The sequence below is a fragment of the Eptatretus burgeri genome, chromosome 5 (genome assembly GCF_056783735.1).
Source record: "Eptatretus burgeri isolate ZD-2024b chromosome 5, Ebu_testis_v1, whole genome shotgun sequence".
NCBI lineage: Eukaryota > Metazoa > Chordata > Myxini > Myxiniformes > Myxinidae > Eptatretus > Eptatretus burgeri.
In genome coordinates this window covers 38,097,474-38,121,373 of record NC_140965.1, presented here as the reverse complement: position 1 = coordinate 38,121,373, position 23,900 = coordinate 38,097,474, and the positions used below count along the sequence as shown (strand labels likewise).

Here is a 23,900-nt window from a genome sequence, read left to right as displayed (position 1 = left end):
GTATTAGTAACGTACACAGAACGTTTTAATCACATATAGATAACTTAGACCAACGAATGCTTAGCCTGTTGTCGGCGTTCACAACCTATGCCCAACAATAGTCTAACGTATGCATAGCGCACTGCACATATCGCCGACGATCACGTGGCGTAGCCTATTAAAAAGCTGCCGCACAACGATTTAAATCATAACCGCCTGAGAATTCGAAGTGTCAACATCGCAGTCACACCTTGACGATTTAGCCAGCGTATGCCGACCTCTGAAAAATTTGTCTAAAACGCTGGCACACGTCGAATACGTTATGGGTAAGTTGTGTATACGTTAAGAGCACGCTGAAAAACACTGCCATACGTCGTAATACGCCTTGTACCTCGTGAAATTTCAAGCATGCTGAAAATTTTACGATGTACTCGCCGTATGGCTCACATGTTCCCCTACGCTGGGAATAAGTTGTAGGCATGATATGCGATCGTTGACACACGTCGACACAAGTTCCTTGTAAGTTACTCATAAGTCGAAACACGTCGAGGTAATGTTTAGCATTCCCGGAACTTATTTTCTCCGTCAAGGCACATTTTCTTTTTTTCTCCTTGGCTCCGTGAAGGCACGTGACGAAATATCTGAAGTTGTTGTTGTTGTTGTTGTTGTTTTTTATTTTGTTTTTTTTTAGTCTATCACGAATTTTAAAATATATTTGGACATTTGCTTTGAAGTTTCGACGTCGACGTGACAATATCCTCAAACAGAAAATATTTACAGAGGAGGAACTAAGAATAAGATGAGCAAACTGAAGAGGCAATCGGACGTGACGTAACGGCACGTGACGAAATATCGGAAGTTGGTGTTGATTTTTTTTTTTTAACGCTGCCAATACGCCATTATACGGTAGCTGTAAATTAGAAACACGTTCAGTAAGTTCTGTGGTCGTCCGGAAGACGTTAATCAAATACGTCTACATACGTCAATATGCGTTGGAGGTACGTTACTCATAGATTCAAAGCACGTTACTCATAGGTTAGAAATGAGTTTTGGGTACGCTAATCATTACCTCGACGTGTTTCGACTTATGAGTAACTTACAAGTAACGTGTGTCAACGATCGCATAATGTGCCTACAACTTATTCCCAGCGTATGCGGAACGTGTGAGTCATACGCCGGCATACGTCATAAAATTTCAAGCATGCTAAAATTTGCGGACAACCGCAAAGTACAACGATTAAAGCCAGCGTACTACGATGTATGGCAGTGTTTTTCAGCGTGCTCTTAACGTATACAAAACTTACCCATAACGTATTCGACGTGTGCCAGCGTTTTAGACAAATTTTTCATAAATCGGCATGTGTTGGTTAAATCGTCAAGGTGTGACAGCCCCTTTAGGTGGAATTTTGAGGAGCCCTCTATTTTATATGGATGAATGGGAAAAGGGAAAAAGGGGATTTGGGGGGAGGTAGTGAAATTTAAAAAAACTTATAATGGAGATAAATAAGAAAAAAATATTTTGGAGACACAAGGATAAGCTGGAGGAGTGTGAGGAAGGAACATTAGAATAAATATGAGGAAGGAATGGAACATGTACAGGATGAAGCATATGGTTGTGAAGGAAGAAGGATGACGAATTTCACCATTTTTGCAGATATTATGCATTAGTATGCCTGGTGTTGGCTTAATGGTTAGGGTGGTGGGCTTGTGATCCTTGGGCTTGTGATCCTTGGATCCTGAGTTCAAATCCCACTCGGCTGTTGAATTAATACCAGGTGGAGTTGACTCTGCCGGTCATCCTTCCGAGGTTGGCAAAATGAGTGCCAGCTTGCTGGTATCCTGTCAGTGGTGACCTGTCCAGGATTGTGCCCAATAGCCCAGGAGACTGCTTTGGCAGTGCCAATGCTCTGTACAGAGTATATGGTCCCAATGGATGGATGGATACTTTAACGGCACTTAAGGGCTGCAAAGAATAAAAAGGTACCAAGCAATCTGTGAGGAATCTGTGTCTGTTTGGAATCTGTGAGGGTGGCAGTTGGGTCACACCAAAGACTTGAAAATTGGTGCATGTGGCCTCCATGCTTGATGCTTAGCATTTGCAGGATAGAGCAGGAATATCCTGCAGTGCAGTATATAGTTGTGTACGAGGGGAAATTTCAGTGCTCTGCTGCCGTTTCTTATTTTGCTATCTTCATTCAAGCTTCAAATGATGAGGTGCACTTTGAATGAAAAACATTCACACTCGAATGAGCAAACACAAAGTTGAATGAGGCTAAGGACTGATACAAGTTGTGGAAGGATGAGAATTGTTTTGTGCAGTCCTGTATTATTCATTACAATTCCATGGTACCTGCCCACCTCGACCTACTTAAAAAAAACAAAAAAGAACCATTGTGGGATGTTTGAATTCCACTATATTTTGGTCAAGTACAAGCAAAGAAGTGTATGATGGGGGTGATGGTGGAGATGATGCTTCTCCCTTGCACAGATCATTTCTTACCAGCTCATTAGTAAACATGTGTTGAAGATGCTTTTTGCCAACGTGGTATAACCTGCAAGACTGCTCCAGACTAGATACTCCGGTTTTAAATACCGTTGAAAAAATGAGCACCAATAAGGTGTCGTATGCATTCACCTTCCCAAAGCATATTTCTGAACAAACAATAAAATACTAAAGCTCTGTCATATGTTATGCGGGAGCCCCATGAGTGGAGGAGACCAATGGGCTGAGTACGTGCCTCATGTTTGCAGCAGCATGATCGACATCCCAAGGAGATGGGGAAGGGCCAGGCATCTGCCTGGAGGATGGCCAGACAGAGGCCCCTGGAGTACCGGTGGAAAGTGGATGCAGTGACGCGCTGCTCCGGTGCATGCTCTCATACCCGACCTGTCATATGGAAACCCCACCAAAAGCACTTCCTCTCTGGTGACCAATATTTTTTTATTTCTTGTAACAAATTCCATATCGATGCAGTCTACAATAATGGGCTGTGTTGAAAGGTCGATGATTTGGCAAATGGCAGTCAATGGATGGAAAGGAAGTGTGGTTTATGTCTTCATCCTCATTATGCCCCAAGGAGATGTCTCCCCATCATCATCTTCCATAAAAGCTTGAACTCCATATCTATCAAGTCCATCAGCATCATTTTTTGCAGGTAAATCAATCTTTTTTTTCATTTAATTACATTAAATTTTTTGTTCATGTATTCATCATCATTGTGGGTTATTGGTCTTGATGGACCAATTCAAATGTACAGTAAAGTAGCATTAGCAAATGGATATTGGCATTGTTTGCTGTATGCAACACAGTTGAAGTGCTATCACAAATACAAAACCAGTATAAACCACTTGAAATGGTGGTATTGGAGTCGGAGTGCTCTACATGACCTATTTGAATCGTAGAATTTGATTTGGTAGGTATTCAAATTTGAAAATTTCCACTGTATTCAGGATGGAACAGCAGGACAGCTTTTTTTTCTATTTCTTTCCAGGAGCTGAACTCATGAAAGAGCAAGGTAGATATGACAGTGGACAAACATTAAGGGAATGAACGAATAGGAAAAGAGAGGAGGGGTGGAAACACTGAAACTAGCAAGTACGATGCTTGGGTTTGTAAAGGTTAATGAGGGTAATAAAGATGATGTGTTAGAATTGGTGTGACAAGAGATTGCAGTGTGATGCTTGCTTGAAGCTCTGAAGGGAAGATACAGAACATCCTCTGGAAGGTACTTGCATAGACAGGAGAAGCAAGGAATAAAAGAGTTGATGTGTTCATTCAGCTTGGATTTGGAAGTTTAACTAGGAGGGTGATGGTGGAATGCATGCATTCTGGAGTAGATATAGGGATTGCCAAAGGAATGATAGAGCAGAAGGAGCAATATCAGAAAAAAGACAGTCGGAAAGAGAGGCCATCGATCTCCCAGCAATGCGAGAACAGCAGACCCTGTGCTTTGGCCTCGTCATGGGAGATTCCAATAAGTTTGAGAACTTTAGATTCCCCAGAATCCAGGAGAGACAGATGTGATGCAGGGATGACAGTACATATTTGAGCTACAGACAATCACCTTCGAAGATTGAGTAGTTGATTTTTCAAGGAAAGACTTTGATCGACGGAGAATGCCCAATCTGAGGCTGGCTTTGGGAGGCTAGCTTTTCTATGTGGTTGGCCCAGGAAAGGTCATTGCTGATGGTGAGGCCGATAAGTTTCAGAGGCTGAACCTCTTCTAGTGAATGACCAAGGAAATATGTGGGTATATTTGGCGATCCTTCCAGAGCGAGAGGGTGAGACTGAGATTTTTCCAGTATTGAAGGAGGTGTTTAATTTATCAGAACAGTGTCTAATCATTTCCAGATAAGCATAGTTGTGTTTGCTTAGCTGAGCTCTCATTTTACCTGTGAATTGTGGTGTGAACGTATCTGACAAAAGCTTCAGTGATAGGAAGAAGGTTAAAATGTAACATCAAAGATTTTGACACAAGCTCGTACATCATAGAAAGTTGTCATTAACAATATTTTGGTGACATTCTGCACCTTATCAACGATTCAGGAGTCTTTCAACTAAACTCATCACATTTACAAATACACAAACTAAATATGAAATTAAGCAATTTTTACCTCTGCCATCGAAGGTGGAAGGAGGTTATGTTTTCATTCCTGTCTGTCTTTGTTTGTGTGTTTGTTTGTATGCAGGTCTCAAAAAGTTGTGGACATGTCAGGTATGTGACAAGGATGAATTTATTCAGTTTTGGTGAAGATCTGAATCTGGATCTGTGTTTTTCTTTAAAATCTAAATCTGGATAAAAAAAATTTTTTTTAGTTTTTAAAGTGATTTTTCACCATTGTGAGATAGGGCTCAAAAAGGAGATGTAGCATGATATTTCAAAAATGTATTCCGCCTGATATGTTCACATGGATCAGGCATTGCGTGGCGGAGGTATGCACTCCACAGATTTTCCTTCTAGTCTGATATGTTTTCATTGGTATAAGCAAATCAAATATCGTTAACTGTCAACAACTCCTCGCTTGTGCAAACACAAAAATTCTGCAAGTTGGAGGAGGTTTTTCATTATTTTGCAAGAAAGTGCAAATTGTACAAGGTAGTGATTACAAGTCTTTATTCTTACAAATGAATAACATTCTTACCCGTCTGCAACAGCAAACTCGAAAAATAAACAAGCAAATGTGAGATAATTAGACATTAGATACAAGCAAAATATACACATTCCTCAGCTGATACTTTCTACAGTGCACTTTAAAATAAATTATGATTATTAAGAACCCTTTGGTTCAGGTAAGATGATATTTGATTAAAAACAGTGGTTCACTCTTCAAGTTAGCATTCTAATGACTAAGTATCAAACCTTTGAAACAAATTTCTGATCCCTTATCTATCATATGTCAAACTCAGTTCATTTGAAAAGTCATCAAATTCACATTGAAAAACGAAAGAAAAACTCAAATTAAGTGGTTGTCCTTCATAACATAAACTACCTGTGCAGATACACAACTTGTTTAAGATGCAAAGTGTAACTGATTCCAATTCACCATAACCTATAACACAACACATCAATTTAACAATAGCAGATTGCCATTGGCCGCATAAAGGTACACAATAAACAAAACTACAAATTATTGATATACCAAACTATTGATACAGAGGAAGACAAAAAAAAAACAAAATCCAATTTTTTTTTTTAATTGTTTAGCATTTGTGCAGGAATATTATTTTCTCAAACATAAACATATATTAAAGGTTCAGGTGAACCATCCTCATCTGAGGTGTGATGATGTGTTTTTCAAACTCAATAAATTTAAATAATAAATGATGTCTCAAGTGAGATACTTCATTGCTAATCTTGTTTAGAAAATAGGGTTTATCAGCCCAGCTTTGTTGCAATTTATAGTTGTTCGGTTTTTCAAGCTATATAGTTATGAAAGGTGCATTTTCACTGTGCAAGCTGATTCGGCTGAATGGGCCGATTGGATGTGCTTTGGGATTTTTGTCAAATCAAAATCCAGGAATTTCATCCATTCTGGTTTTTCATTGGTGGAAAGCATTCATCGCACCCAGTCAGGTCGTGTCATGAGAATAGGCCAAAATAATAGTATATTATTACTTGTGTGAATGCACCTGTGGTGAAACCATGACATTCAACTCGTTCGTAAATTGTCCAGAGAATATTGTTATAATTACTAATGCTGCCTTAAAATCCACTTATAAAGTGACATTTCAAGGTGTAAGTTAATGCAACGAATGCAGTGATGTCCCGCAGGTTACACTTTCATGATCAAATTCTCAGGCTAAGTAGAACTAAGTTACAATATACGAGTTATGATCCTGAATCATAGTGTGAAAACTCGAGATAACAAAAAGCATTTAAGGAATTCCCCCGACGATGCTGGTTTCATATGTCAATGGCTACAATAATGCAATTGTAAGTTACAATATTATTTGCAAAAAAGGAAAATAAAATTCAACAGAGAAACATCACTTGTGCTTGAACATGCAATCACCGGTATTGTTTCTATGACCGCGATAACCATGAAACATCAAGACAAATTTCATACATTGCACTCCGTGTATTCTTCACTGTAACACTGCAATGGCAACAGGTGTTTTGCACATATGTTTACATGAACAGCTAAAATGTTGCATTTACACTGGAAATACACCATTTAGAAGAGATAGTACAGCAAGCATTGAGTACAATATGTCAAGTATGGCATATCCACCATATTTCCACGGTGAGACATCTCGATGAATAGTCCAAGCTCGAAGGTTTGAAAGTTTGAAGAAAGAAATCTAATATTTGATGAAGGCCTTGGCAAGGAAAGATGACTGGAAAATTGCTAAAGGTTACATCTATCAGCAAATGAAGCCCCGAAGCTGTGCTCGTATCGAAAATTTTTATCGACATCAATTCAGTCATTGCAATGATACTTGAAACTAATTACGAAAAAGATATTTGGTTTGGAACTTCTTTTGCATCAAATGTCGGTTTGACTTCAAATTTTAAACCAAGCTCACATTTTTACGTAATCCATTCATATGAAGTCACCTTCTCACACTTATCTGTGTTTCCTTCTCCCCTGACAAAACGGAGTGTGCAAATGAGAATGTCCACAGCAGCCATTATGTACACACCTTAAAACGGGCAATAATTTCGCTGCATTGACCAATCTAGTTGCGGAGAATCAATCTCGTGGCTTTTCAAAGAGAGTGTGATGTTTGGCTCCATTAAGTGAAAAAAACAAACACCAGCCATTGGGTTATGCCAATGGAAATAAAAATAATTTGTTCAATTCAATACCATTTTTGAAATTGATAAATCACAAAATGAATATTAAATAGAAGGATCAAGGCAGTTATGGGGGGAACTCCACCCCCTTTCCTCCACACCCACCACACCCCTTCAGACAACCACCCCAAACACATGACAATGGTGTGGAATGGTGTATCCCCTTGACGTAGGCCGTTTGCTCTGTAACCCATGTTGGAAATCTTGGAAGGAGGTAGTTCCTTTGTTGTTGATGTGCCTTTTCTTAGTTTGTGAGTTTTGGCTCTTGCCCCTCCATGGAAAAGTACAAGTTCAGTTGAACAGGGTCGACGGCTGCAGTTCCCCTTTACTTATTGATGTGTATGTCTGCAAAAACGCTGGCATATATAATTTTCTGTGTATTCCAGCCTGTTTTAACAGCTGCACCATTTACAAGTGTGAGCTTAAATGAAAGGCTTCGAAGTCGGTTGTTCCACACGAAGACTTCCACACGACACTAGAACTTGCAGGACCGAAGAAAATGCGAAACACCATTAATGCAAATTTTCTTAAACTTCATAATTGCACAATCAAATTCTCAGGTCTCTTCACCGTCCATTATCATTTATCACCTGGCCAAACATCATCTGTGAGAACCTCTTCAAACACCCATGTGATACTAAAACCCTGTCCAGCTGAGGAATATTCTGGAGATGATCGAAGGGAAGAGAAGAGCGAATTGCCATCTTGAAAGCTACAGTAATGAAGTCCTAACCCTCCCAGCCTTCCCATATCTTTTCTCTGCAAAGAAACAAAGGCAGAATTTAGAAACAGCAACATAAAATCAAAATCAAATTAATTATTGCAGCAAAAGATTTGATTGTAGTTTTTCAGTTTTACTGGACACATGCAATCTTAGTTATAAATCACAAAGCCTTTGGTGGGAAGTTGAGTTCATGCAGTTATCACAATACCCAGAAATGTGACAATTGACTCATTATCAGGTTAACATTGTCCTGTGGTTACTTAATCCCTCATGATGAAGAAGCATAAAAAAACAGGTTTCAATTGTAATCAAAGCTGTGCAATTATGTGTGGCTGATGAATTACCAAAATGAGATTGAATGTGATAAAAAATTTTTTTATGGATTGTGAGATCTTCCAGTATGCCTTCCAGGTTAAACTTGCCAAATCCAGGTTTCGGGCACATATCCACTTTTTTTTTTGTTGTTCCTTTTTCCATTTGTGGAATTGCCTTCTGCAGATGGTTCAATCATATTCTTACTTCTATGGCTTCAAGTATGTGGTTTACCCCCATTTACCTTACTGAAATGAACACAACTCTCCTATTTGGGCATTTCTGCCTTTCCTCCCCTCCTCTTTCTCCTCTTTTCCTATTCATTCATTCCAATGATTATTAACCTCCGCCATCTTCGAAGATGGATGGAGGTTACTGTTTTCACCCCTTTCTGTTTGTTTGTTTGTTTGTGAACAGTATTACGGAAAAACTCCAACGGATTTCAACGAAACTTGGTGGGGGGGGTTAGGTATGGTCCAAGGATCATTATATTTTGGACTTGGTCCCCCCCCCAATAAAAAAAATTGTTGGAGAATTTTTTTTTTGCATTTCTACATGTTTTAAGTGATTTCCAACCCCCCCACCAATTTTTTTTACCCCCCCCAAAAAAATAGGGAATTTTTTTTTGCATTTTTACATGTTTTAAGTGATTTCCAACCCCCCAAAAAAATTGTTACCCCCAAAAAATAGAGAATTTTTTTGCATTTTTCATGTTTTAAGTGATTTCCAACCGCCCCCAAAAAATTGTTACCCCCCCAAAAAAGAGAATTTTTTGCATTTTTCATGTTTTAAGTGATTTCCAACCCTCCCCAAAAAAGTTACCCCCCCCAAAAAAATTGTTAGAGAAAAAATTTTTTTTTGCATTTCTACATATTTTAAGTGATTTCCATCCCCCCCCAAAAAAATTGTTTGATAATTTTTTTTTTTTTGCATTTCTACATGTTTTAAGTGATTTCCAACCGCCCAAAAAATTGTTACCCCCCCAAAAAAGAGAGAATTTTTTTTGCATTTCTACATGTTTGAAGTGATTTTCAACCCCCTCAAAAATTGATACCCCTCTTCAAAAAAAAAAATTTAAAGAAATTTTTTTTTTGCATTTCTACATATTTTAAGTGATTTCCAACCCCCCCCCAAAAAAAATTGTTTGAGAAAATTTTTTTTTTTTTTGCATTTTTACATGTTTTAAGTGATTTCCAACCCCCTCCCCCAAAAAAGGGGGAATTTTTTTGCATGTTTTAAGTGATTTCCAACCCCCAAAAAATTGTTACCCCCCCCCAAAAAAAGACAAATTTTTTTTTTGCATTTCTACATGTTTAAAGTGATTTCCAACCCCCCCAAAAATTGTTACCCCCCCCAAAAAAATAGAGAAAATTTTTTTTGCATTTCTACATGTTTAAAGTGATTTCCAACCTCCCCAAAAAATTGTTAGAGAAAATTTTATTTTTGCATTTCTACATATTTTAAGTGATTTCCAACCCCCCCCCAAAAAAAATTGTTTTGAGAAATTTTTTTTTTTTGCATTTTTACATGTTTTAAGTGATTTCCAACCCCCCCTCCCCCCAAAAAAGGGGGAAAATTTTTTTTGCATGTTTTAAGTGTTTCCCAACCACCCCCCAAAAAATTGTTACAGAAAAAAAAGATTTTTGCAACTTTTTTTTCAACAAAATTTCGATTTGTAACCTCTGCCATCTTCGAAGATGGATGGAGCTTACTGTTTTCACCCCTTTCTGTTTGTTTGTTTGTTTGTTAACCTCCGCCATCTTCGAAGATGGATGGAGGTTACTGTTTTCACCCCTTTCTGTTTGTTTGTTTGTGAACAGTATTACGGAAAAACTCCAACGGATTTCGACGAAACTTGGTGGGGGGGTTAGGTATGGTCCAAGGATCATGCCATTAAATTTTGGACTTTGCCCCCCCCCCCAAAAAAGAGAATTTTTTTTTGCATTTCTACATGTTTTTAGTGATTTCCAACCCCCCAAAAATTGTTACCCCCCCCAAAAAAAATTGTTAGCCCCGCCAAAAGAGAATTTTTTTTTTGCTTTCCTACATGTTTTAAGTGATTTCCAACCCCCCAAAAATTGTTACCCCCCCAAAAAAGAGAATTTTTATTTGCATTTCTACATATTTTAAGTGATTTCCATCCCTCCCCCCCAAAAAAAAATTGTTTGAGAATTTTTTTCCATTTCTACATGTTTTAAGTGATTTCCAACCCCCAAAAAAATGTTACCCCCACCCAAAATAGAGATTTTTTTTTGCATTTCTAAATGTTTTAAGTGATTTCCAACCCCCCCCCAAAAATTGTTACCCCCAAAAAAAAATTGTTCGAGAATTTTTTTTGTATTTCTAGATATTTTAAGTGATTTCCAACCCTCACCCCCAAAAAAACTTTGGAAAAAAGTTTTTTTTTTTTTGCATTTTTACATGTTTTAAGTGATTTCCAAGCCGCCCCCAAAAAAATTGTTACCCCCTCCCCCAAAAAATAAGATAATTTTTTTTTTGCATTTTTACACGTTTAAAGTAATTTCCAACCCCCCCAAAATTGTTACCCCCACCCCCCAAAAATATAGAAATTTTTTTTTGCATTTTTACATGTTTTAAGTGATTTCCAACACCCCCCAAAAAAAATTGTTACCCACCCAAAAAAAATTGTTTGAGAAAATTTTTTTTTTTGCATTTTTACATGTTTTAAGTGATTTCCAACCCCCCCAAAAAATTGGTTCCTCCCCCAAAAAAATTGTAAGAGAATTTTTTTTTTTTTGCATTTCTACATATTTTAAGTGATTTCCAACCCCCCAAAATTGTTTGAGAAAATATATTTTTTTGCATTTTTACATGTTTTAAGTGATTTCCAACCCCCCAAAAAAAATTGTTTGAGAAAATATATTTTTTTGCATTTTTACATGTTTTAAGTGATTTCCAACCACCCCCCCAAAATTATCCCCCCCCCAAAAAAAAAGATTTTTTTTTTTGCTTTTCTACATGTTTTAAGTGATTTCCAACCCCCAAATAAATTGTTATCCCCCCCAAAAAAATTGTAAGAGAAATTTTTTTTTTTGCATTTCTACATATTTTAAGTGATTTCCATCCCTCCCCCCCCCAAAAAAAAATTGTTTGAGAATTTCTTTTGCATTTCTACATGTTTTAAGTGATTTTCCTCCCCCCCAAAAAATTGTTACCCCCCCCAAAATAAAGATTTTTTTGCATTTCTAAATGTTTTAAGTGATTTCCAACCCCCCAAAAAAAATTGTTCGAGAATTTTTTTTGTATTTCTACATATTTTAAATGATTTCCAAGCCGCCCCCAAAAAATTGTTACCCCACCCCCCAAAAAATAAGATAAAAATTTTTTTGCATTTCTACATGTTTAAAGTAATTTCCAACCCCCCAAAAAATTGTTACCCCCCACCCCCCCAAAAAAATAGAATTTTTTTTTTGCATTTTTACATGTTTTAAGTGATTTCCAACCCACCCCCCAAAAAATTGTTACCCCCGCCAAAAAAAAATTGTTAGAGAAAAAAATGTTTTTTTTTGCATTTCTACATATTTTAAGTGATTTCCAACCACCCCCCAAAAAAAATTGTTTGAGAAAATTTTTTTTTTTGCATTTTTACATGTTTGAAGTGATTTCCAAACCCCCCCCCCAAAAAAAGGGGAATTGTTTTTGCATTTCTGCATGTTTTAAGTGATTTCCAACCCCCCCAAAAGAAATTGTTCGAGAAAAAAAAATTTTTTGCAACTTTTTTTTTCAACAAAATTTCGATTTTTAACCTCCGCCATCTTCGAAGATGGATGGAGGTTACTGTTTTCACCCCATTCTGTTTGTTTGTGAACAGTATTATGAAAAAACTTGACGGATTTCGACGAAACTTGGTGGGGGGGGGTTAGGTATGGTCCAACGATCATCCCATTAAATTTTGGACTTGGCACCCCCCCAAAAAAAAAATAGAGAATTTTTTTTTGCTTTTCTACATGTTTTAAGTGATCTCCAACCCCCCCAAAAAATTGTTACCCCCCCAAAAAAAATTGTAAGAGAAATTTTTTTTTGCATTTCTACATATTTTAAGTGATTTCCAACCCACCCAAAAAATAGTTTGAGAAAATATATTTTTTTGCATTTTTACATGTTTTAAGTGATTTCCAACCCCCCCAAAAAATTGTTTGAGAAAATATTTTTTTTTTGCATTTTTACATGTTTTAAGTGATTTCCAACCAACCCCCCAAATTGTTATCCACCCCCCCAAAAAAAGAAAAAATATTTTTTTTGCTTATCGACATGTTTTAAGTGATTTCCAACCCCCCCCAAAAAAAATTGTTTGAGAAAAAAAAATTTGCAACTTTTTTTTCAACAAAATTTCGATTCTTTCCCTCCGCCATCTTCGAAGATGGATGGAGGTTCCTGTTTTCACCCCTTTCTGTTTGTTTGTTTGTTAACCTCCACCATCTTCGAAGATGGATGGAGGTTACTGTTTTCACCCCTTTCTGTTTGTTTGTTTTTTTGTGAACAGTATTACGGAAAAACTCCTCGACGGATTTTGACGAAACTTGGTGAGGGGGGGGGGTTAGGTATGGTCCAAGGATCATGCCATTAAATTTTGGACTTGCCCCCCCCAAAAATTGTTAGAGGAAAAATTGTTTTTTTGCATTTCTACATATTTTAAGTGATTTCCAACCCCCCTCCCCCCAAAAAAGGGGGAAATTTTTTTTTGCATGTTTTAAGTGATTCCCAACCCCCCCAAAAAAAATTGTTACAGAAAAAAAAGATTTTTGCAACTTTTTTTCAACAAAATTTCGATTTGTAACCTCTGCCATCTTCGAAGATGGATGGAGCTTACTGTTTTCACCCCTTTCTGTTTGTTTGTTTGTTTGTTAACCTCCGCCATCTTCGAAGATGGATGGAGGTTACTGTTTTCACCCCTTTCTGTTTGTTTGTTTTTTTGTGAACAGTATTACGGAAAAACTCCTCGACGGATTTTGACGAAACTTGGTGAGGGGGGGGGTTAGGTATGGTCCAAGGATCATGCCATTAAATTTTGGACTTGCCCCCTCCCCAAAAATTGTTAGAGGAAAAATTTTTTTTTTGCATTTCTACATTTTTAAGTGATTTCCAACCCCCCCCCCAAAAATGAGAATTTTTTTTGCATTTCTACATGTTTTCAGTGATTTCCAACCCCCATCCAAAAAAATTGTTACCCCCCCAAAAAACAATTGTTAGAGAAATTTTTTTTTTGCATTTCTTCATGTTTTAAGTGATTTCCAACCGCCCACCCCAAAAATTGTTAGAGAAAAAATTTTTTTTTGCATTTCTTCATGTTTTAAGTGATTTCCAACCGCCCACCCCAAAAATTGTTACCCCCCCAAAAAAAATTGAAAGAGAAAATTTTTTTTTTTGCATTTCTACATATTTTAAGTGATTTCCAACCCCCCCAAAAATTGTTTGAGAATTTTTTTTTTGCATTTTTACATGTTTTAAGTGATTTCCAACCCCAACCCCAAAAAAAAGAAAAAAATTTTTTTTTGCTTATCTACATGTTTTAAGTGATTTCCACCCCCCCAAAAAAAAATTGTTTGAGGAAAAAAAAATTTGCAACTTTTTTTTCAACAAAATTTCGATTCTTAACCTCCGCCATCTTCCAAGATGGATGGAGGTTCCTGTTTTCACCCCTTTCTCTTTGTTTGTTTGTTTGTTAACCTCCGCCATCTTTGAAGATGGATGGAGGTTACTGTTTTCACCCCTTTCTGTTTGTTTGTTTGTTTGTGAACAGTATTACGGAAAAACTCCTCGACGGATTTCGACGAAACTTGGTGGGGGGTTAGGTATAGTCCAAGGATCATGCAATTAAATTTTGGACTTCCCCCCCCCCGGAAAAAAAATGTTAGAGGAAATTTTTTTTTTTTGCATTTCTACATGTTTTAAGTGATTTCCAACCCCCCCCCCAAAAAATGAGAATTTTTTTTTCGCATTTCTACATGTTTTCAGTGGTTTCCAACCCCCCTCCAAAAAAATTGTTACCCCCCCAAAAAACAATTGTTAGAGAAAATTTTTTTGCATTTCTTCATGTTTTAAGTGATTTCCAACCGCCCACCCCAAAAATTGTTAGAGAAAAATTTTTTTTTTTTTTTTTTGCATTTCTACATTTTTTAAGTGATTTCCAACCCCCCCCCAAATTGTTACCCCCCCAAAAAAATTGAAAGAGAAAATTTTTTTTATGCATTTCTACATATTTTAAGTGATTTCCAACCCCCCCAAAAATTGTTTGAGAATTTTTTTTTTGCATTTTTACATGTTTTAAGTGATTTCCAACCCCAACCCCAAAAAAAAGAAAAAATTTTTTTTTGCTTATCTACATGTTTTAAGTGATTTCCACCCCCCCCCAAAAAAAATTGTTTGAGGAAAAAAAAATTTGTAACTTTTTTTTCAACAAAATTTCGATTCTTAACCTCCGCCATCTTCCAAGATGGATGGAGGTTCCTGTTTTCACCCCTTTCTCTTTGTTTGTTTGTTAACCTCCGCCATCTTTGAAGATGGATGGAGGTTACTGTTTTCACCCCTTTCTGTTTGTTTGTTTGTTTGTGAACAGTATTACGGAAAAACTCCTCGACGGATTTCGACGAAACTTGGTGGGGGGTTAGGTATAGTCCAAGGATCATGCAATTAAATTTTGGACTTCCCCCCCCCCCGGAAAAAAAATGTTAGAGGAAAATTTTTTTTTTGCATTTCTACATGTTTTAAGTGATTTCCAACCCCCCCCAAAAAAATGAGAATTTTTTTTTCGCATTTCTACATGTTTTCAGTGATTTCCAACCCCCCTCCAAAAAAATTGTTACCCCCCCAAAAAACAATTGTTAGAGAAAATTTTTTTTGCATTTCTTCATGTTTTAAGTGATTTCCAACCGCCCACCCCAAAAATTGTTAGAGAAAAATTTTTTTTTTTTTGCATTTCTACATATTTTAAGTGATTTCCAACCCCCCCAAAAATTGTTTGAGAATTTTTTTTTTGCATTTTTACATGTTTTAAGTGATTTCCAACCCCAACCCCAAAAAAAAGAAAAAATTTTTTTTTGCTTATCTACATGTTTTAAGTGATTTCCACCCCCCCCAAAAAAAATTGTTTGAGGAAAAAAAATTTGTAACTTTTTTTTCAACAAAATTTCGATTCTTAACCTCCGCCATCTTCCAAGATGGATGGAGGTTCCTGTTTTCACCCCTTTCTCTTTGTTTGTTTGTTAACCTCCGCCATCTTTGAAGATGGATGGAGGTTACTGTTTTCACCCCTTTCTGTTTGTTTGTTTGTTTGTGAACAGTATTACGGAAAAACTCCTCGACGGATTTCGACGAAACTTGGTGGGGGGTTAGGTATAGTCCAAGGATCATGCAATTAAATTTTGGACTTCCCCCCCCCCCCGAAAAAAAAATGTTAGAGGAAAATTTTTTTTTTGCATTTCTACATGTTTTAAGTGATTTCCAACCCCCCCCCCAAAAAAATGAGAATTTTTTTTTTCGCATTTCTACATGTTTTCAGTGATTTCCAACCCCCCTCCAAAAAAATTTTGAGAAATTTTTTTTTTGCATTTCTTCGTTTTGTGATTTCCAACCGCAAACCCCAAAAAAACTTGTTAGAGAAAAAAATGTTTTTTTTTGCATTTCTACATGTTTTAAGTGATTTCCAACCCCTCCCCCAATTTTTTTTACTCCCCCCCCACAAAAAAGAGAATTTTTTTGCATTTCTACGTTTTAAGTGATTTCCAACCCCCCAAAAAAATTGCTAGAGAAATTTTTTTTTTGCATTTCTACATATTTTAAGTGATTTCCAACCCCCCAAAAAAATAGCTTGAGAATTTTTTTTTGCATTTTTACGTTTTCAGTGATTTCCAACCCCCCCCAAAAAAAATTAACCCCCCCAAAAAAGATTTTTTTTTTTTTTGCATTTCTACATGTTTTAAGTGATTTCCAACCCCCCCAAAAAAATTATTGGAGAAAAAAAAATTTTTGCAACTTTTTTTTCAACAAAATTCCGATTTTTAACTTCTGCCATCTTCGAAGATGGATGGAGGTTACTGTTTTCAACCCTTTCTGTTTGTTTGTTTGTTAACCTCCGCCATCTTCGAAGATGGATGGAGGTTACTGTTTTCACCCCTTCCTGTTTGTTTGTTTGTTTGTTTGTGAACAGTATTACGAAAAAACTCGACGGATTTCGACGAAACTTGGTGGGGGGTTAGGTATGGCCCAAGGATCATGCCATTAAATTTTGGACTTGGACCCCCCCCCCCCAAAAAAGAGAATTTTTTTTGCATTTCTACATGTTAAGTGATTTCCAACCCCCCCAAAACTTTTTTTACCCCCCCCTAAAAAAAGAGAATTTTTTTGTATTTCTTCATGTTTTTAGTGATTTCCAACCCCCCCCCCAAAAAAAATTGTTACCCCCCAAAAAAAAAATTGTTAGAGAAATTTTTTTTTTGCATTTCTACATGTTTTAAGTGATTTCCTACCCCCCCAAAAAATGTTACCCCCCCCCAGAAATTGTGAGAGAATTTTTTTTTGCATTTCTTCATGTTTTAAGTGATTTCCAACCGCCCACCCCAAAAATTGTTACCCCCCCAAAAAAAATTGAAAGAGAAATTTTTTTTTTTGCATTTCTACATATTTTAAGTGATTTCCAACCCCCCCAAAAATTGTTTGAGAAAATATATTTTTTTGCATTTTTACATGTTTTAAGTGATTTCCAACCCCCCTCTAAAAAAAATTGTTTGAGAAAAAAAAAATTTGCAACTTTTTTTTCAACAAAATTTCGATTCTTAACCTCCGCCATCTTCGAAGATGGATGGAGGTTCCTGTTTTCACCCCTTTCTGTTTGTTTGTTTGTTTGTTAACCTCCGCCATCTTTGAAGATGGATGGAGGTTACTGTTTTCACCCCTTTCTGTTTGTTTGTTTGTTTGTCAACAGTATTACGGAAAAACTCCTCGACAGATTTCGACGAAACTTGGTGGGGGGTTAGGTATGGTCCAAGGATCATGCCATTAAATTTTTGACTCCCCCCCCCCCGAAAAAAATTGTTAGAGGAAAATCTTTTTTTTTGCATTTCTACATGTTTTAAGTGATTTCCAACCCCCCCCCCAAAAAAAATGAGAATTTTTTTTCGCATTTCTACATGTTTTCAGTGGTTTCCAACCCCCCTCCAAAAAAATTGTTTGAGAATTTTTTTTTTTTTGCATTTCTTCGTTTTGTGATTTCCAACCGCAAACCCCAAAAAAATTTGTTAGAGAAAAAAATGTTTTTTTTGCATTTCTACATGTTTTAAGTGATTTCCAACCCCCTCCCCCAATTTTTTTTTACCCCCCACAAAAAATAGAGAATTTTTTTTGCATTTCTACGTTTTAAGTGATTTCCAACCCCCCCAAAAAAATTGTTAGAGAAATTTTTTTTTGCATTTCTACATATTTTAAGTGATTTCCAACCCCCCCCAAAAAAATTGCTTGAGAATTTTTTTTTTGCATTTTTACGTTTTCAGTGATTTCCAACCCCCCCAAAAAAATTAACCCCCCCAAAAAAGGAAATTTTTTTTTTGCATTTCTACATGTTTTAAGTGATTTCCAACCCCCCCAAAAAAAATTATTGGAGAAAAAAAATGTTTGCAACTTTTTTTTCAACAAAATTCCGATTTTTAACTTCTGCCATCTTCGAAGATGGATGGAGGTTACTGTTTTCACCCCTTTCTGTTTGTTTGTTTGTTTGTTTGTTAACCTCCGCCATCTTCGAAGATGGATGGAGGTTACTGTTTTCACCCCTTCCTGTTTGTTTGTTTGTTTGTTTGTTTGTTTGTTTGTGAACAGTATTACGAAAAAACTCCTCGACGGATTTCGACGAAACTTGGTGGGGGGGGGGTTAGGTATGGTCCAAGGATCATGCCATTAAATTTTGGACTTGGCCCCCCCCCCCAAAAAAGAGAATTTTTTTTTTTGCATTTCTACATCTTTTAAGTGATTTCCAACCCCCCTCCAATTTTTTTTTTACCACCCCCCCAAAAAAAATAAGAGAATTTTTTTTTTGCATTTCTACATATTTTAAGTGATTTCCAACCCCCCCAAAAAATTGTGACCCCCCCAAAATACAGAATTTTTTTTTGCATTTCCACATGTTTTAAGTGATTTCCAACCCCCCCAAAAATTGTTACAGAAAAAAAAATTTTGCAACTTTTTTTTTTCAACAAAATTTCGATTTTAAACCTCCGCCATCTTCGAAGATGGATGGAGGTTACTGTTTTCACCCCTTTCTGTTTGTTTGTTTGTTTGTTTATGAACAGTATTTCGGAAAAAACTCCTCGACGGATTTCGACGAAACTTGGTGGGGGGGTTTCGTATGGTCCACGGATCATGCCATTACATTTTGGACTTGCCCCCCCCCAAAATTGTTAGAGGAAATTTTTTTTTTGCATTTCTTCATGTATTAAGTGATTTCCAACCCCCTCCCAAATTGTTACCCCCCCAAAAAATGATTTTTTTTTGCATTTCTACATGTTTTCAGTGATTTCCAACCCCCCTCCAAAAAAATTGTTACCCCCCCCAAAAAAAAATTGTTGGAGAAAATATTTTTTTTTTGCATTTCTACATGTTTTAAGTGATTTCCAACCGCTCCCCCCAAAAAATTTATAAAGTCTCTTTTTAGCATTTCTACATGTTTTAAGTGATTTCCAACCCCGCCAAAAATTTTAGAGAATTTTTTTTTTTTTTGCATTTCTACATGTTTTAAGTGATTTCCAACCCCCAGCAAAAAAAATTGTTAGAGAAAAAATAATTTTTTGCAACTTTTTTTCAACAAAATTTCGATTTCTTTTTTTTGCATTTCTACATGTTTCAAGTGATTTCCAACCCCCCCCCCCCAAAAAAAAATGTTGGAGAAAAGACCTATAACTCTGTCAGCACTTGACATCATATTTAATGAATAAGAGATAAGGTTCACTTGAGTGACCCAGCAGTATTGGCGGCGGAGGTTTTGCACTCTGCCGAGTGCTCCCCCTCAAGTTAACCTCTGCCACTGAAGATGGATGGAGGTTACTGTTTTCACCCCATTTTGTTTGTTTGTTTGTTTGTGAACAGTATTACGGAAAAAGTTCTCGACGTATTTCGACGAAACTTGGTGGGGGGGTGGGGTAAGGTCTGGTCCAAGGATCATGCCATTAGATTTTGGACTTGGTCCTAAATCCAATATGGCCGCTCCAGCGGCCAATTAAAAAAAAAGATTTGAATTTTTTTTTCATGTTTTAAATGATTTCCAACCCCCCGCCCCCCAAAAAATAGAGAAAACAAAATTTTGCAACTTTTTTTCCAACAAAATTTCGATTTCGTTTTTTGCATTTCTACATGTTGTAAGTGACTTCCAACCCCCCCCCCCCAAAAAAAAGAAATTGTTAGAGAAAAAAAAAATTGAAAATTTTTTTCAACAAAATTTCGATTTTTTTTGCATTTCTACATGTTATAAGTGATTTCCAACAAAAAAAAAAAACATGCCAAAATTATAATTGCGGCTGATTTTGGAACTTCAGGTGGATATTCCCCAGGTAAAATCAATTTCTGTCTCAAGGAATCAAGTTATGATGAATGAATTGAGTATGTAAAAGTTAAAAGTAAAAGGGAAAGTTGCAAACTAGAACCCTGTGAGCACTGTTGATGTTAAATTGAATGCATAGGATATCAGGTTCACTTGAGTGACCGAGCAGTATTGGCGGCGGAGGTTTTACACTCTACCGAGTGCTCCCCCTCTAGTTAACCTCCACCATCGAAGATCGGAGGTTACTGTTTTCACCCCTTTCTGTTTGTTTGTTTGTTTGTTTGTGAACATTATTATGGAAAAACTATACGGATTTCGACGAAACTTGGTGGGGGGATTAGGTATGGTCCAAGGATCATGCCATTAGATTTTGGACTTGGTCCAAAATCCAATATGGCTGCTATGGTGGCCATTTTGAAAAAATATTTGAATTTTTTTTTTTTGCATTTCTACATGTTTTAAGTGATTTCCACCCCCCTCCCCCCAAAAAAAATTGTTAGAGAAAAAAAAATTTTTGCAACTTTTTTTGAACAAAATTTCGATTTTTTTTTGCATTTCTACATGTTATAAGTGATTTCCAACAAAAAACATGCCAAAATTATAATTGCGGCTGATTTTGGACCTTCATGTGGATATACCCACATAAAATCAATTTCTGTCTCAAGGAATCTAGTTATGACGAATTAATTGAGTATGTAAAAGTTAAAAGTAAAAGGGAAAGTTGCAAACTATAACTCTGTGAGCACTGTTGACGTCAAATTGAATGAATAGGATATCAGGTTCACTTGAGTGACCTAGTAGTATTGGCGGCGGAGGTTTTGCACTGTACCGAGTGCTCCCCCTCTAGTTGTTACTGTAAATGGCCCCACTACTTCACTGTCAGCCATTGCCCTTTTACCCTCTGTCGCCTCGCTCTTCCATGAGCCTCGATCTTGTACAGAAAAATACCCCAATGATGTCGAATAAAGGCCAAAACACATTTTCTAACCTGGATACAAGTACTGTTAGGGGCTTTAACATATTGCATATTTTGGAGAAAGGAGAGACAGGAAATTGTAAAAAAAAAAGACGGTAAAGAATAAAGAAAACAACAAAGGAAGAAGGGGTGTGGGGTGCGCAGCATGATGCATTGGAAAACAGCACATGGGGTGTTCAAAATACTCAAAGTAGAACCTGAAATGAAAGGATTTTTTGCAGTTATATACTAGCTGTGCTTAGCCGTCACTTTCACGAATCACTGCTCACCTTCACTCTTTTATTCCTCTTTTTTCCCCACCTTTGGAATAAACTCCCACACTCTTCAATCCCATTCTTCCCTCCAGGACTTCAAAACAGCCATTCACCACCACCTCTTATCTTCCCCCATCCAAAACCTCAATCTTTTCTACCTCCTTTAATCCACCCCAAACCCACCTCCTTCAAATTCCCTCCCTGCTTTCCTTCCTGAAAGTCCCTGTAATGTCCAGCTTGTATAACCTCTGTTCCCTGCCCCATGTTCAATTTTCATCTGATTCACTAGAATTTTGAACAACATTTTCATATCGACTTGCTAAATTCAACCAGCCAATTACTTTTGAGGTAAACATTTGCCAGATTTCTAAAATCCTAAATTTTCATCTGATTGACTTGAAATTTGAAGAGGATTTATATTTCAGGTCACTGATTTCAAACAGCCAATGATTTTCGAGGTCAACATCGACCAAAAGGTCAACAACGAAGATGGTATTTCTAAAATCCTCAATTTTCATTCAATTGACTTGAAATTTGAAGGGGATTTGCATATCAGGTCAATGAATTCAACCACCAATGATTTTTGAGGTCAAATTGTTTTTTCTGGATTTGGCAAGTATCGTGCTCTGCATGACATCTTTTCCTTGTTTGTTTGTTTGTGTGCAGGATATCTCAAAAAGTTGTGGACGGATTTGAATGAAATTTGGTGGGCAGGTTGGGTGTGTGACAAAGAAGACTTCATTTGATTTTGATAAAGATCCGTATCCAGATCCACATATGAGAATTAATTTTTTTAAAAAGTGATTCTTCACCATTAAGAGATTGGGCCAAAAACTACATATTGCACGATATCTCAAAAAGTTGTGAACAAGTTATGAGAAAACTAGTTGGATGAGTTGGATGCATGGCAAGAACAACCCGATTCGATTTTGGTTCAGGTCCAAATCTGGATCCAGCGTATCAGTGGGATACAAAACGTAAACTGTTCAGCCTGGCAGAGGTATGCGCTCTGCCAAGTGCCATTCTATTTGTTTGTGTTCCTTCATCTTCAAGGAGAAATCTCACACACTCACTTCCATGTACTATTTTATATATTTTTATTGCTTCCAGAAGTATTGCTGCATATAATTGTGTGCTCCTTCCACGTCCGTCATGCTTTTTAATTTTTTTTATTTTTACAACACCAGGAACCATGTTCGTGCTGTTGTAAAATAACAAAAATGTTTGCACTGGAACCACTCTATTTGTCTACAAATCCTGCTTCTTCTTCTATCCCAGAAGATCCATCCATCTCATCCACTGGGACCATACTCTGTGCAGAGCGTTGGTGCTGCCCTAGAAGCAGTCTCCTCAGCTATTGGGCACAAGCCTGGACAAGTCACCACTCCAACACAGGATACCAGCAAGCTGGCACTCATTTTGCTGACCGCAGAAGGATGACAGGCTGAGTCAACCCCACCTGGTATTAATTCAACAACCAAATGGGATTTGAACTCAGGACCCAAGGATCCCAAGCCCACCACCCTAACCATCAAGCCAACACCAGGCATTCCCAGAAGATGGGCTTTTAAAACAGGCATATTTGTGATTAAACTGACACAAATCTTCATACCAAGTAAATCGATTATTAGATTTCCAATGGTACCATTCTTATCATTCCATGACACCAGGAACTTTTCAGAATAAAGTGTGATGGATGGCTGGATAGATGGACAGATGGACTGACAGATACTGCTCCTTTTAGTAATAGAATATGCATATATATGTTTGCCTGAAAACATTTTGAACACCTGAGGTAGAATAGGAGAAATTTATGATATTAAGCCAGCGCTAAATGGCTAAAGCTGTTAACATCATGGGATCGGTATAGGACAAGTTATTCAACGCAATAATCCACCAATTTTGAGGCATGAAAGACAGAAATCAGCCACTCTGCAGAAGACTGGATTGAAGAAAGATGCATTTGTAGCTGATTCTCTTCCATGTTATTTTTCCTTGAGTTCATCCTAATATCTGCTGAATGTTAAGGCCCAGTCACACCTTGACGTTTTAGCCAGCAATGGCAACGTATCAAAATGTATGTAAAACGCTGGTTTACGCTGAACTTTTGATGTTTTTTTTTTTAAGATTCGGATGTATTCATAACGGGTTGGTCGTATGCATAACATAGAAGTAACGGACACAGAACGTTTCGTTGTCTTATAGATAACTTATACCAACGAATGCTTAGCCTGTTGTCGGCGTTCACAACCTATGCCCAACGACAGTCTAACTTATGCATAGCGCCGACGATCACGTGGCCTAGCCTATTAAAAGGCTGCTGCACAATGATTCAAATCATAACCGCCGGAGAAAAGGAAGTGTCAACATCGCAGTCACACCTTGGCGATCTTGCCAGCGTATGCCGACCTCTGAAAAATGCGTCTAAAACGCTGGCGCACGTCGAATACGGTATGGGTAAGTTTGGTATAGTGAATAGAACGCTAAAGTATGCTATCATACGTTGTAGTAAGTGGAGTACGTCTTGAAATTTTAAATGTGTTAAAAATTTTATGACGTACTTGCCGTATTCCTCACACGTTCCGCATGCGATGGGAATAAGTTGTACGCACGATATGCGATCGTTGGCACACATCGACAAAAGTTGCTTGTAAGTTACTAATAAGTCGAAACACGTCAAGGTAATGGTTAGCGTCAGTGTTCCAGACTCCCTGGGTTTTTTTTTTTTCTTTGGTATGACGGTGATGTTGACACTTCGATTTCTCGTGCGGTTATAATATTGTTGTGGTTACCAGATTCGCAAACCACCATTCAG

At 37.1% G+C, this 23,900-nt stretch overlaps 2 protein-coding genes across 9 annotated transcripts in view; one reads left to right on the top strand and one right to left on the bottom strand.

Annotated features, from left to right (window-relative positions):
- Positions 1–23,365, top strand: part of LOC147026258 (uncharacterized) — a 90,369-nt gene extending 67,004 nt beyond the window's left edge. For 2 of the 3 annotated variants that reach the window (XM_085881499.1, XM_085881500.1), the window contains 4 exons: positions 2,731–2,905; positions 3,057–3,134; positions 4,669–4,694; positions 22,364–23,365. In XM_085881499.1, the coding sequence (XP_085737625.1) occupies positions 2,850–2,905; positions 3,057–3,134; positions 4,669–4,694; positions 22,364–22,533 (330 nt within the window). In that variant the 5' untranslated portion in view covers positions 2,731–2,849 and the 3' untranslated portion in view covers positions 22,534–23,365. The remainder of the gene's footprint in view (positions 1–2,730; positions 2,906–3,056; positions 3,135–4,668; positions 4,695–22,363) is intronic. The other variant, XR_015058253.1, reaches the window with a different exon arrangement.
- Positions 7,270–23,900, bottom strand: part of LOC147026255 (extracellular sulfatase Sulf-1-like) — a 397,411-nt gene continuing 380,780 nt past the window's right edge. For all 6 annotated transcript variants that reach the window (XM_085881495.1, XM_085881494.1, XM_085881497.1 and 3 more), the window contains one exon: positions 7,270–8,036. In XM_085881495.1, coding sequence (XP_085737621.1) covers positions 8,006–8,036 — 31 coding nt within the window. In that variant the 3' untranslated portion in view covers positions 7,270–8,005. The remainder of the gene's footprint in view (positions 8,037–23,900) is intronic.